Genomic DNA, 11,940 nt, shown 5'->3' with positions numbered 1-11,940 from the left:
GCCAAGCAATAAAACTGCCTTGTTAACTTAATCTCCAATCATGGTTCAGGGGAAAGTGATAGCCTGACCCAGGGGGCTGAGTAGAGAGGAAAGGACGGTATTTCCAGCTCAGAAGCTACCTGGGAAATTGGACATCTAGCCTCCAATATGAGGCGGGTGGGTGTGGTTCGGTTACCCCAGGATGTGGAGGGATTTAAGCAGTTGTCTCTGACCATCAGGGGAGAGGGGTGTCAGCGGTGAGGAGTGCCAGCTTCTGCGGAGCCTCGGGTGCCCCTCCATCCCAGCATCTCCCCTAAGTGTCTGGTGGGCACAGCTCTTCTTTCCACTCCCCATCTGGCCCAGGCCCTGCAGCCTGAGTATCCCTTCTCCTTCCCACTTCTCCGGGGCATTGCTCTTCTCCCTGAGACCTCTCCCTGCTGTGAGGGTCCCTGTTCAGTCCTGTCCACTTTCCTCTGAATCACTCTCCCACTCGGGGTTCATACCTGTGCTGAATAAGGAGCCACAAACCAGATTCAGCTACACTAGCCCTAAGCCACTCAGGGCTTCTGGAAGGATCTGTCCTATGACGTGAATAAATATTGTAGCACCTGACCCATTGTTCTCCCCGACATACAGCATGGAATGATGTAAAGCACTTGGATGTTCACAGTCAACTGAGACCTTGAGTGGCAGAGGGTGGGTTGGGTGCTGCCTGCCCCAGCTGCTTTGTTAATCCCTTGTCCGGGGCATAGTTCAAGGGCGATCGACGAGGTGGAGGGACATCCTGAGTTCAGTGGGGCAGCAGGATACTGCTCTTTGGAACTCCGGGCCAGTGACATCAGGGGCCAGTCATGCCAGAGGCGCTCACCCTGCGCCCCAAGGTCTCCCTGCACCTGCCAGGAGGGTGCCATGGAGCAGAGCTGGAGCCAGGCAGCACCCAGCAGCTGCTCAGCCAGCCTCCGTCCTTTCATCAGAATGCGCGCCTCACTTTCAGGAGAGCGTGGGCCTCCACCTCTGGGACCAGCTCTGGTCTGCTGCCTGGAGAAGGACTGGGAGACTGAGCCATGACTGGGTAGCAGTGCCTGCCAAAGCCGTCCCCACATGTTTGTTAAAAGTTGATAGACCTCAATCCACTGAGCAGCTGTGGTGTGTATAGCACCCACTATGTACCGGATACTGCTCGGAACTCTCGAGTGTACTGTTACAGCCCAGGGAGGTAGTACTTTTTTTTTTAAATTTTGTTTTATTGCTTAAAGTATTACAAAGGGTATTACATATGTCTCCTTTTTTTCCCGCCTTGACATTCCCCGGGCCTCCCCTACCCCCAGTGTCTTGTGTCCATTGGTTATTTTCACTTAGCTAATGCTCTCCAGTTCCATCCATGCCATTGCAAATGGTAAGAATTCCTTCTTTTTTACAGCAGCATAGTATTCCATCATGTAGATGTACCACACTTTTCTAATCCATTCATCTGCTGATGGGCACTTAGGCTGTTTCCAGATCTTAGCTATGGTGAATTGTGCAGCTATGAACATAGGGATGCATATATCCTTTCTGATTGGTGTTTCTAGTTTCTTGGGATATATTCCTAGAAGTGGGATCACTGGGGAGGTAGTACTTTTACTGTCCCATTTTACAGATGAAGAAGCCAAGGCCCAAAGAAATCATCTATCTTGTCTAAGGTCATGGGCCTGTAAGAGGGAGAGCCAGAAGTCTCATCCAGACAGCCTGACTTTCACCACAGTCTGTGTTACCACTGCCTGTCTTACTAAGAAATGAAAGTCTAGATGCAGGCATGGAGCCGGAGGCAGGCTTTTTTCCTGTTAGATGAGAGGGTGTTTGCATAGGGAACACAGATTCACAAGGTACGGGTAAAGCAAGCGACTTTTTCACATTGCCTCCTGTGTTCCTGGGGGGAGAAAGAGAAAGGTCCCCAGATAAAGGACAAACAGGTAAGTGTTTCTCACCAGTTTAGGCAGCTGTGGCCCCCGTGACCGAGGAAGAGGGTGGAGGTGGCGTCTCAAACCAGCAGGTCTCTGAGGTCAGCAGGACCCGGAAGGGCAACACTCACCAGGGTGACGTCTTGTCTGTGCTCTGGGGAGGTGGTCCCTGGCGCCTCTCCTGGATCAGGCCTACAGCTCAGGCCACCGCTGGTGTGAGAGAAGTTAAGCATCCAGAGGCTGACTGATCCAGACATAAGTAAAACCATCCGTCCTTCAGGTGAGCAGTCACAGGCCACTCACATGCTTACATTTCAGAAATGGCACTAGAGCCCAAACACACATATTAATTAGCAGGTTGCATGAACCAGCTTTATATTTAAGCCTACAGGCTTCACCTCCCTTAGGGGGCAGGTCTGGGGACCAAAGATAAGCTCATTACAAGGTGGCTTCTGGAGCTGGAGATACCAAGATACCAACTTTTTTTGTTCTTTTTCTTAGGCGATGCATTTTTTAAAAAGATGTGGTGTTTGTTTGTTTTTAATCCTCACCCAAGGACATGCCTAAATAGAGGGAGGGATGGAGGAAGCGAGAGAAAAATATCAGTGCAAGAGGGAAACAGTGATCGGTTGCCTTCAGGGTCAAACTCACACCCCTGACTGAGAATAGAACCGGCAACCTTTACTGGTAGGTGCACAGGACGGCACTCCACACCACCGGGCCACTCCTGCCAGGCTTTAAACAATCTGTTTTTAATAACACGGGATCATATGGCTCATTCTATTTGTAATTTACGTTTTTACTTAATAATGGAGGGTGAGCATAATACATATTAAAACTATTAATAATATATTTTGGTCCGTTCTTTAAAATTTTATTTTCTCATAATGAAGTTAACCAACTCCCTATTGCAGACATGGTTATTTCCAATTTTCATTTTTGTAAACAATGTTGTCATACATTTTCTTATGCCTGAAACTTGTGTACTTCTTTAATGATTTTGTTGGAATTAATTTCCAGAAACGGAATCCCTGGGTCAAAATATAGGCCCATGTTTAAAGCTTTTGCGATGGGTTACAAAATTTCTTCCAAGAAAGAATGTGCTCACATCACATTGTTACCAACATCATACACAAGTGTCCATTTCAGGTGCACGGCATAGTGGTTAGGTAATCATATGCTTACTAAGTGGTCCCCCCGGTATTTCAAGTACCCACTTGTCCAATTTCTTTATACCTGCAATGATATAAGGTATAATTTTTTAAAACCTTTGCCAATTTGATAGGAAAAGAAAATATATAAACATTTTAAAATGTCTTTTCTAGTTTGTATTATTTTATTTCTTTTCAACAATACTTTCATATTTTTTTGTTCTCCACTTATTTTCTTTTGTGAATCATGCATTCATGTTCTTTGTCTATGAGATGTACACTTGGGGATGTGCAAGAGTTCTTCATGGATTAAGAATGCTAAACTTTTAGCATGTACTGCGGACATTTACCCCGGTTTGCTACTCAACTTTTATAAAATTTTACTTTTATTTTTATCCAACTTATACATAGTATAAAAATCAAGTATGTATTTATGAAGCTGTTATAGAAACCCTGCCCACTCCTACTATCATTCTTTTCTTCTCCCTAGAATCAACCATTTTCAACCCTTTAACTCATTCTCTTAGTAATTACATCCAGATCTGTAAATAACATGCTTCTGTTGCTATTTATTGATTTTTTTGTTTGTTTTGGTTTTAGGCAATAGCCTTAGATTTCTCTCAATGGAAATTTTATATCATTTCAAGCTATACCATTCAGAAGTGACATATTCTATTTCTATTCCTTACGGTTCAATTTGAAGAACTTCAAAATGCATTGCTGACACGATTTAAAGTTACCTTTCTCCTACAATGTGATTCTGATTGCACCCTCCCAATGTATGTGCTGTTGTTATCCAGGATTTGCTCTGTCTTACTTTGTTAATCCCACAAGTGAGAAATTGTTTTATAAATCTATTATTTCTTTATATTTATGTACATACTTACCATTTTCTTTGCTCGTTATTTCTTCTTGCATCTCATAGCTTTCATCCAGGATTATTTTTCTTCTGCTTGAAATAAATTCTCCATAATTTCCTTTTAGTGGCTGTGGTTGATAAACTCAAATTTGACTGAAATGTTTCTATTTTGAAACACAGTCTTCAAGATGTTTTTCAAAGATAGTTTTGCTGAGTATTCAATTCTGTTTTTCCTCTCTCAGCACATTGAAACTATTTATCCAATGTCTTTTGGCTTCCATGGCTGCTGTTGAAAAGTCAGCAGTTAGACTGTCATCCTCTATAGATGGCTTGTCATTTTTTTTAATGTGGGAGTTTCTAAGACCTATTTTTTTTTCTGTGATTTTCTGCAGTTTCAGTATGACAGGGGTTTATATTTCTTTTTTTTTATTTAGGTCTCCAAGGTTTGTTGGGCTTCCTTACAGTGAGGATTCATACTTTTTATTAGTTCTGTAAAATTCTCAGCCATTACCCTGTGGAATATTGCCATTTCTGCTTGATTTCTCTTCTCCTAGAACCCCAGTTAGATATATGTGGGACTTTCTCAATTTATCTTCCTTTTGTATCTGCACCTGGTTTTCATATTGTCTGTCTTTTTATGTTCATCTGGGCATTCTCTTGCTGTTTGTCTTGTAATTCTTAATTCTCTTTTCACCCATATTTAATCCACTGTTGCATTTCCTAATTTTAATTATTATATTATTTCATTTCTAGAATTTCCACTTAGGCTTTAAAAAAAGACATTATCGTGTTTTTCTCTCATTTTCAATTTCTTAGTTATTTTCATGTAGTTTTATATACTTATATTTTTTGTCTGATAATTCCAGTATTTAAAGTCTTTGCTTGTCCAGTTTGCTGACTTGTGCCCATGGATACCTTTTCCCTTGTATATTTTGTGATTTTTTTTTTTACTGTGATCTCTTATTCTTTAGAATTTTTCAGTAAATGATGAAATTGGATTGTGGCCATATTCATTTAGAGAACATTCACATTTGTTTCTGCCAGGTACCTAAGGCACTATATATCAGGACCACTATTTTCCCCTAGTGTGTGTGTGTGTTCAAGACCACTTTTAAGCACATTTGGCTTGAGTTGTACCCGACATAGATATTTTGAGTTTGTGCTGCGTTTGCACATGAGGGCCAGCTTCGTGGTTACACATTCTTGGCTGAGATTTGTTTTCCTTTTACCTACGATCAAGATGGAAGGACCTTGCTGTTTTCCTCCTGGAGGACAGGTTGGTTTCTGTTTGCCTGACACCCAGGGTATAGCTCTGGTTCCAGCTTCACACAGCAGTGTCCTCTCAGACTCCCTCCTTGAGAGTTTTGTCTTCTGTCTCTTGCATCCTCGTAGCTCTCAGAACAGAATTTCAAGGTCATGAATGGTGAGCAGGTGCCGCAGGGAAGCTGCCAGCTTCAGAGTTAGCTTACCCCCCGCCCCCTCCTGAATTTCAGTTCTTGCTTCATTTTTGGCCTCAGAAGATTAAATTCTTTACTTCTTGTCAACACAACAATACATTTAGATATATTTTTTTAAAATATTTTATTCAGCATTTTGTATTTAGAGGCAAGGTTATTTGGGATACCTCAGGACTGTCATCTGTCTGCCTTTTAGTTTTGTTTATAGTGTGCATTTTTTTCTTCTTCCAGGGAGAGTGTGGTTCAGTGCCAGCCATGTCCTGTTTCCTGGGGCTATTCTTTTCCTTTTGGAGACTGCAGTGGGATTCCTTGACTTGACTGGGGTCTGGGACTTCCACTCCTTATCCCTAAAAAAGCGGGCATTGCTGCCTTCTTGGAGGCCCAGCTACATAAGCCTCATATTCATCTCAGGGAATAATGGAGCTAAATTCATTTCCTTGTCTTTGCTCATGGCTTGCCAGCTTTGGGGCATGGGTTTTGAGTCCCTTCTATCTTCCTGTAATCACTTTTTTTTGGCTTTTGAGAATAATGTCTCTCATTGTACCAAGAGGATGGAGAAAGCATCCTCAAACCCTTTCACCTCCTCTTGGGAGGCCAGCTTGCCTCAGCAGCTCAGACAGGAAGAACGAAGGGAACATGTCTTATGGGTCACTGCTCTTCGCAATCCGAGTCTCAAATTCAATTTAGGGACTTTGCAGCTGCCCCTGGAAACATCCCTCCACATCCCATTTCTGAGTGAGTTTGTGCCTGTGGGGGGCTGGGCCCCAGAGGAGTACAGATGCCCGGACAACTCCCCCCACCCCCCACCCCCCCTTCAGGAAGCTTCTGTTAATTTTCACTTACAGGAAACAGAATAGGAAGCATGAACACAGTAATCTCAAGGGATTGGGGGAGGAAATGATTCCCTTAGGAAAGTTTGTCAAAATCTCTTATGGAAGTTTTCATAATCGCCACCCTTCCAACCCCACTGCTCCTGGTAGATGTAGTCCAGAGTGGGGAAATGTTGAGAACGATCAATCTAGAATTGCACTGTCCACTGTGGTAACTATTGTTGCTATTGAACTCTTAAAGCATGGCTTATAAAATACTCACTGGGTTTTAAAGCTTTAATACAAAAAATGCAGATATCTCAATAATTTTTAAAAATATATTTCTTTATTGATTTCAGAGAGGAAGGGAGAAGGAGAGAGAGATAGAAACATCAATGGTGAGATAGAAACATCAAACATCATTGATCGGCTGCCTCCTGCACGCCCCCTACTGGGGATTGATCCCGCAACCCAGGCATGTGCCCTTGGCCGGAATAGAACCTGGGACCCTTCAGTCCACAAGCTGACGCTCTATCCACTGAGCCAAGCCGGCCAGGGCATCAATAATTTTTACATCAATTAGATACTGCGATGGTACTATTTTGGATGTCAGGTTAAATAAAATATTTATTCGAATTAATTCCACCTGTCTCTTTTCACTTTTTAAATGTGGCCACTAGAAAATTTAGTGACATCTGTGATATGCCTTCTCGGGTTGGACTTGGGTGTCCACCCACCTGCCCTGACTCTGACCTCTCTGCCTTGATGCATGACCTTGACACTACAAGACGATTTCCTCGGTGCCCAATTTTACCCTCAACTTTAACTTCATCCTCACAGCATTTCTAACCACTTAACGTGTTTTCTAATATACATTCCTAGTTTATAGACGTCAAGTAATAGTCCACCCTCATAGGCAGCATTTCCTCAGCCCCTCTGAACTGGAAGTGAGAACAGGAGGATTGGCCCTGACACTCCTCTTCGGCACTTTCCCTTCCAGCTGAGCACAGCCGAGAATGAGGGCTTGGGCTTCAAGCTGGCTTCCTGGTGACTTGGGCAAAGTGGGGGGAAAAAGGGCACCCACCTCCCATAAGTGCAAGGATTACATGAACGGGTGCATGTAAAGCGTGTACATTAGTGGTTGGCACACACACATGATTCCCTTTATTATTAATTTTAACAAAACGAGATCATACTCTAAATTCTATTTTGAAGCCTGTTGTTTTAACTCACTGGTACCTGTAGAATATATTTTATAACATAGTTTTTAATGACCTCATGTATCCTTTCATATGGATATACTGCAACTGGCTTAATTGATCTGCTATAGGAATTTTAGGTTCTTCCTTCCCTTTCATCTTTCTCTCTCCCTCTCCCTCTCCCTCTCCTTCTTCTTTCTTTCTTCCTTCCTCCATTCCTGTGAAGTTGTTATATCAAACCCATGTACATTACTAAGGTTTTGGTAAAATGGCCAAATCCTCACATATTTTCCCAGAACGATGCATGGCCCACTTCCTGCCTACAAGAGTAGGTGTAGGATTAAGAGCTGCCAGCTTTTCCCTGCTCCCATCGAGAAGGCCCAGTTCACAGCCTTGTGCTGATGAAGACCTGCCTTCCCTCCACTCACACCTGACCTGCGTCCCCTGCCCCTCCTGAGCCTGCTCAGCTGCCAGAGGTTCCGGTCCTCTTCACTGAGCCCCACGTGGGTCTCTCTCAGTTTCCATCATTCATTCCACGTGCTGTAAAATTTAGTCCGATACACTATTGGTGCTTCCTAATTTCTCCCACTGGGTTGATTGTAAGAATAATTACTGTGGGGGATGGAGGCGCGGAGAGAAGTGAAAATATTCTCCTTGAATCCACTTCTTATGGACAAAGCTGCTCGTGGTTTCTGAAGGCTCCTTTCTCTTTCCAGAAGCCAGCGGGTTCTCACCGGTCCCTTTTCTGTTTGTTCCAGCTGCTGTAAGGAACCACTGGCCAGAAGGCAGCACTGAGCCCCACGCAGCAAACGTCACCTTTGATCAGAATCCAGCGGACTTTTCCACATTGGCCTCCGAGGAGGGGGTGAAGGTTCAGACCCCCGACCAGAGCCACGCTCCTTCAGATGCTCCAGAAAACTTCACTCTGCACACTGAGACAGCAGCTGCTGGAGGATCAAACCCCTCCCGGAGGAGAACAAAGGTCCCCACTGCCCCTGCTGGGCCCGAGCGAGCAACGGCTCTGACTTCCTCGAGCAGCACCTCAGGTGAGTCTGTGCTGACGACGCCGGCTTCATGTAGGTCGAGCCCTAGAAAACCATTTCTGCCGGTCTCCTCTCCCCCTCCCTGAGCCAGGGCTCCATTGCGGGGTCCTGGATGGGGATCGGCCCTGTGACTTGGGCTGAGTGAACCGAGTTAGAAGTATCAACCAGACCAGATGCCGATTTGCTGAGGTTTGTCCAGTCCCATAGAGCCTACTTTCAGGGCCGGTTTGAATGCAAACGGCGCTCAGGACCCTGCCACATGCTGCAAGTATCAGAGGCGCCATGTGCGGTGGTGTGTGTGTGTGTGTGTGTGTGTGTGTGCATGCCTGTGTGTGTGTGTGTGTGTCTTGACGTGGCTCAAATGGATGTTCCTGCTCCAGTCTGCACAGCTGGCGGTTTGCTGTTTTTAGCAAAGGATTTCAAGCAGGGGCCGGGGCTGGATGAACAAGATTTGATTGAGGAAGGGAAGCCAGAAAATGAGCGCTGATTAAGTCCCTGCAACACACAGCGTGTCTGGTCTCAGTCCTCACATTATCCTCCGCGTAGGAATTTGGAAACTGAAGCTCAGAGAAGTCAGTCCATCCAAAGGGTGTACAGTGGGGCCTTGACTTACGAGTTTAATTCGTTCCGAGACCGAGCTCGTTAAGGAGCTCATTAACTCAAATTATCAACTCAATGCAAAAAATCGGCCGAGAGACAGCTGGTATCTCAAAAAACTCATTAGTCGGGACACTCGTAAGTCAAGGCCCCACTGTAGGTCCAACAGCTAACAGTCCGAGCTGGGATCTGAGCCCCAGTCTGTGTATCTGAGCGAGATGCCAGAGCAGCTGAGGGGTGGGCGCCTGGACCACCTGAGGGATGCTAAGAGGAGAGAAGCGTGGGCTCTTTGTGGGGCTGCAAGGGCAGCAGCCTCCCTGGGGAGAGGCGTAAGTCACAGAGGAGAGGAGCAGCGGGTGGAGGTTGTGTGGATGGGGTTAGGGACAGCTGTGGAGGACTTGAAAAGGCTGCAGTTAAGATTTGCTATTGTGGCCAGAGTTCCTGAAGGTTTCTGATCCAGACAGTGACAGGATTAAAGTGAGTTTGGGGAGGAGTCACCTGGCAGGAGGTATAAGCGGTCTGGGGAGGGAGATGGGTTGAAGGGAACCTGGAGTCAGGGGGGCAGATTCTGACTGGGAGGTCTGCTGGTGGGACATTCTTTGTTGCTGTTTGCTTTCAGCCTTGGGAAGGCTTCCTCTGCCAGCCAGCAGCCCAGGGTCAGAAGGCAGAGGTGCCCCTTCTCACCCAGAGAACAGACCCTCCTGGGGTTCCCCAGTGAGGGAGAAGGGGCTCCCCAAAGAAGTGACCGTGCGGACCCCTGTGGCCACTTCAGTTTTGAGCCAGTCCTCTCGTTCTGCGTTGGAGATGGGAGAAGAGGCCTCACTCTCCAGGAAGGGAAATTTCCCGGAGCCAGAGCCGTCTTGGCTGCTGTTCTCCAGGACCTCAGCTTCCTCCCCGCCCTCAGGCCACTCCACAGGTGAGCCCCCGTCCAGCCTGCCTCTTGGAAGTCATTCAGAATAGAAGTAACAGAATAGAAGTAAATAGACGTATGTAGCCAGACTTGCATGTCACAGGGGCCAAGGGGGACAGACAGTAAGCACAAATGCAAAGTATTTGGAGTAAAAGCACAACCCACACAATTTCTCTCAGTATTGAAGTTCATCTTTAAAATATGTTTTCTTTAACTAAGGAGGGAAATAGCTGGTCTGGTGGCTGCTCTAGGCCTTTCTGTCCACCAGCCCCTGCTTTTCCCTTTCCCCCCAAATACATACACATACATACATACACATACATACATACATAGCAAAGTCTAAGTATTGCTGGTGTGAATTCTTGCACACAAGGCATCATGCCGGAGTGAATGAAGTGGTGAGCATGGTATCATTTGATTAGGAGTTAGATTTGTTGTTCTTCACTGTTGCAAAAGTTTCTGTCAGTGGCAAAGGTAACAGATATGCATTTTTCTAGGCATCATTTTAAAAAAAATATATTTTTTTTTATTGATTTCAGAGAGAGGAAAGGAAAGAGAGACAGAAACATCAATGATGAGAGGGAATCATTGATCGGCTGCCTCCTGCACATCCCCTACTGGGGATCGAGTCCGCATTCTGGGCATGTGCCCTGACCAGGAATGGAACTGTGACCTCCTGGTTCATGTCTCAATACTCAATCATTGAGCCACACTGGCCAGGCTAAGCATCATTTTTTTAACATCATACAATGCAGGTGTTTGCAAGGCTGCAGGAGTGGAGTACTCGCCTCTCTGCTGTTTCAGTTCCTACTCATCAGTTAGGTCTCGCTCAGATGTTTCTGTCTCCACGAAGCCTTTCTTCAGCCCCTGATCCTGTGTCACGTGACTAGGTTATCTCATGCCTGTCTGTCCCCATAGCTCATAATCCTCTTGAGCACTTTGGCGGTGCCTGTTACTTCTCTTAGATGCCCCACTGCCCCGGAACAGGTATGGGTGATAAGTCACGGGGAGCAGTATATGCCCAAATATCACCCAGCCCCGGGCTAGCGAGAATGCTGGGAACGGCCCACCTTTGCTCTTCCCGGAGGTTTTGCGCCGACTCAGTGCACGCTGCAGGTGCTTTCATCCCTGTGCCCAGGGAGCAGGACAGAGAGGGTTGCAGACATCCTTGGGAAATCGAAGTTAGGCTGCTTTAGAACTTGCCGCTGCAGAATGTTTCGGGGTCAGAGGTTTTTAGAAGTACTTTGCAAGACTAGGGGTGTGGGTTTATGTCATCAAAGTAAAAGCTGAATCCAGCGGTCCTTTCTGCAATGCCTATTTAAAGCACCGGCTCCTCTCCCGCGTACCCTGAGCCCCGTTTCCAGCTCACCGGGATGTGTGTGATTTACGATTCGTGTCTTTCGGAGATTGCTTTTTAAAGATCGTTCTCAAACGTTGGTCAGATCGGATGAAAGCTGCGGTCCTTTCCGGCCTCAGAGGCCTGTGGTTCGGTGGTTTACAACCAGCTTCGCTAAATGGTGGAAAGGAAGCCTTTTTGAAGCAGCCACACTTCGGTTCTGATCAGGGTCATTTAATATTTATAAGTTAAATGCAGCCACGACTGTGGTATATTTGAAAATCAGCTGATGTTTCTAACTTTACTGCACTTGACTCTGTAGTCCCCTGTATTTTTCCACATTAAAAAAAAAAATACTTGGTCTTCAGATTCCTTTTAGAACCTCATACTACTAATTTTAAAGAGTAGTACCCTGTCTTTCCAGCTCTTGAGTCTTTCACTGAGCATTTCTCTTCCTTCTCCGTGAACTGGATGTTCTGTGCTGGGTGGAGTCCCTCCTCCTTCTTAGATGCTGAAGAGGGAGTTGCTGCTATTAAATGAGGGGATAGCCAGGCACCCAGGAAGTTCAGATCCAGCCGCCAGCCTCCTCTCCTCCCTGTGGGGACGCAGAGGGGACAGGCACAGGGACCTAAAGCCAACTGGGGAAGGAAGTCATCCTTC

At 45.8% G+C, this 11,940-nt stretch overlaps 1 protein-coding gene across 1 annotated transcript in view; it reads left to right on the top strand.

Moving 5' to 3' along the window:
* Window positions 1–11,940, top strand: part of HEG1 (heart development protein with EGF like domains 1) — a 105,564-nt gene that overhangs the window by 33,086 nt on the left and 60,538 nt on the right. Inside the window, exons 3-4 of the mRNA XM_015571304.1 lie at window positions 8,153–8,440; window positions 9,654–9,950. Coding sequence (XP_015426790.1) covers window positions 8,153–8,440; window positions 9,654–9,950 — 585 coding nt within the window. The remainder of the gene's footprint in view (window positions 1–8,152; window positions 8,441–9,653; window positions 9,951–11,940) is intronic.

Source organism: Myotis davidii, unplaced genomic scaffold (genome assembly GCF_000327345.1).
Source record: "Myotis davidii unplaced genomic scaffold, ASM32734v1 scaffold9, whole genome shotgun sequence".
Classification (NCBI taxonomy): Eukaryota; Metazoa; Chordata; class Mammalia; order Chiroptera; family Vespertilionidae; genus Myotis; species Myotis davidii.
Note: the sequence above shows the minus strand (reverse complement) of the source record. Positions and strands in the feature narration are given on the sequence as shown.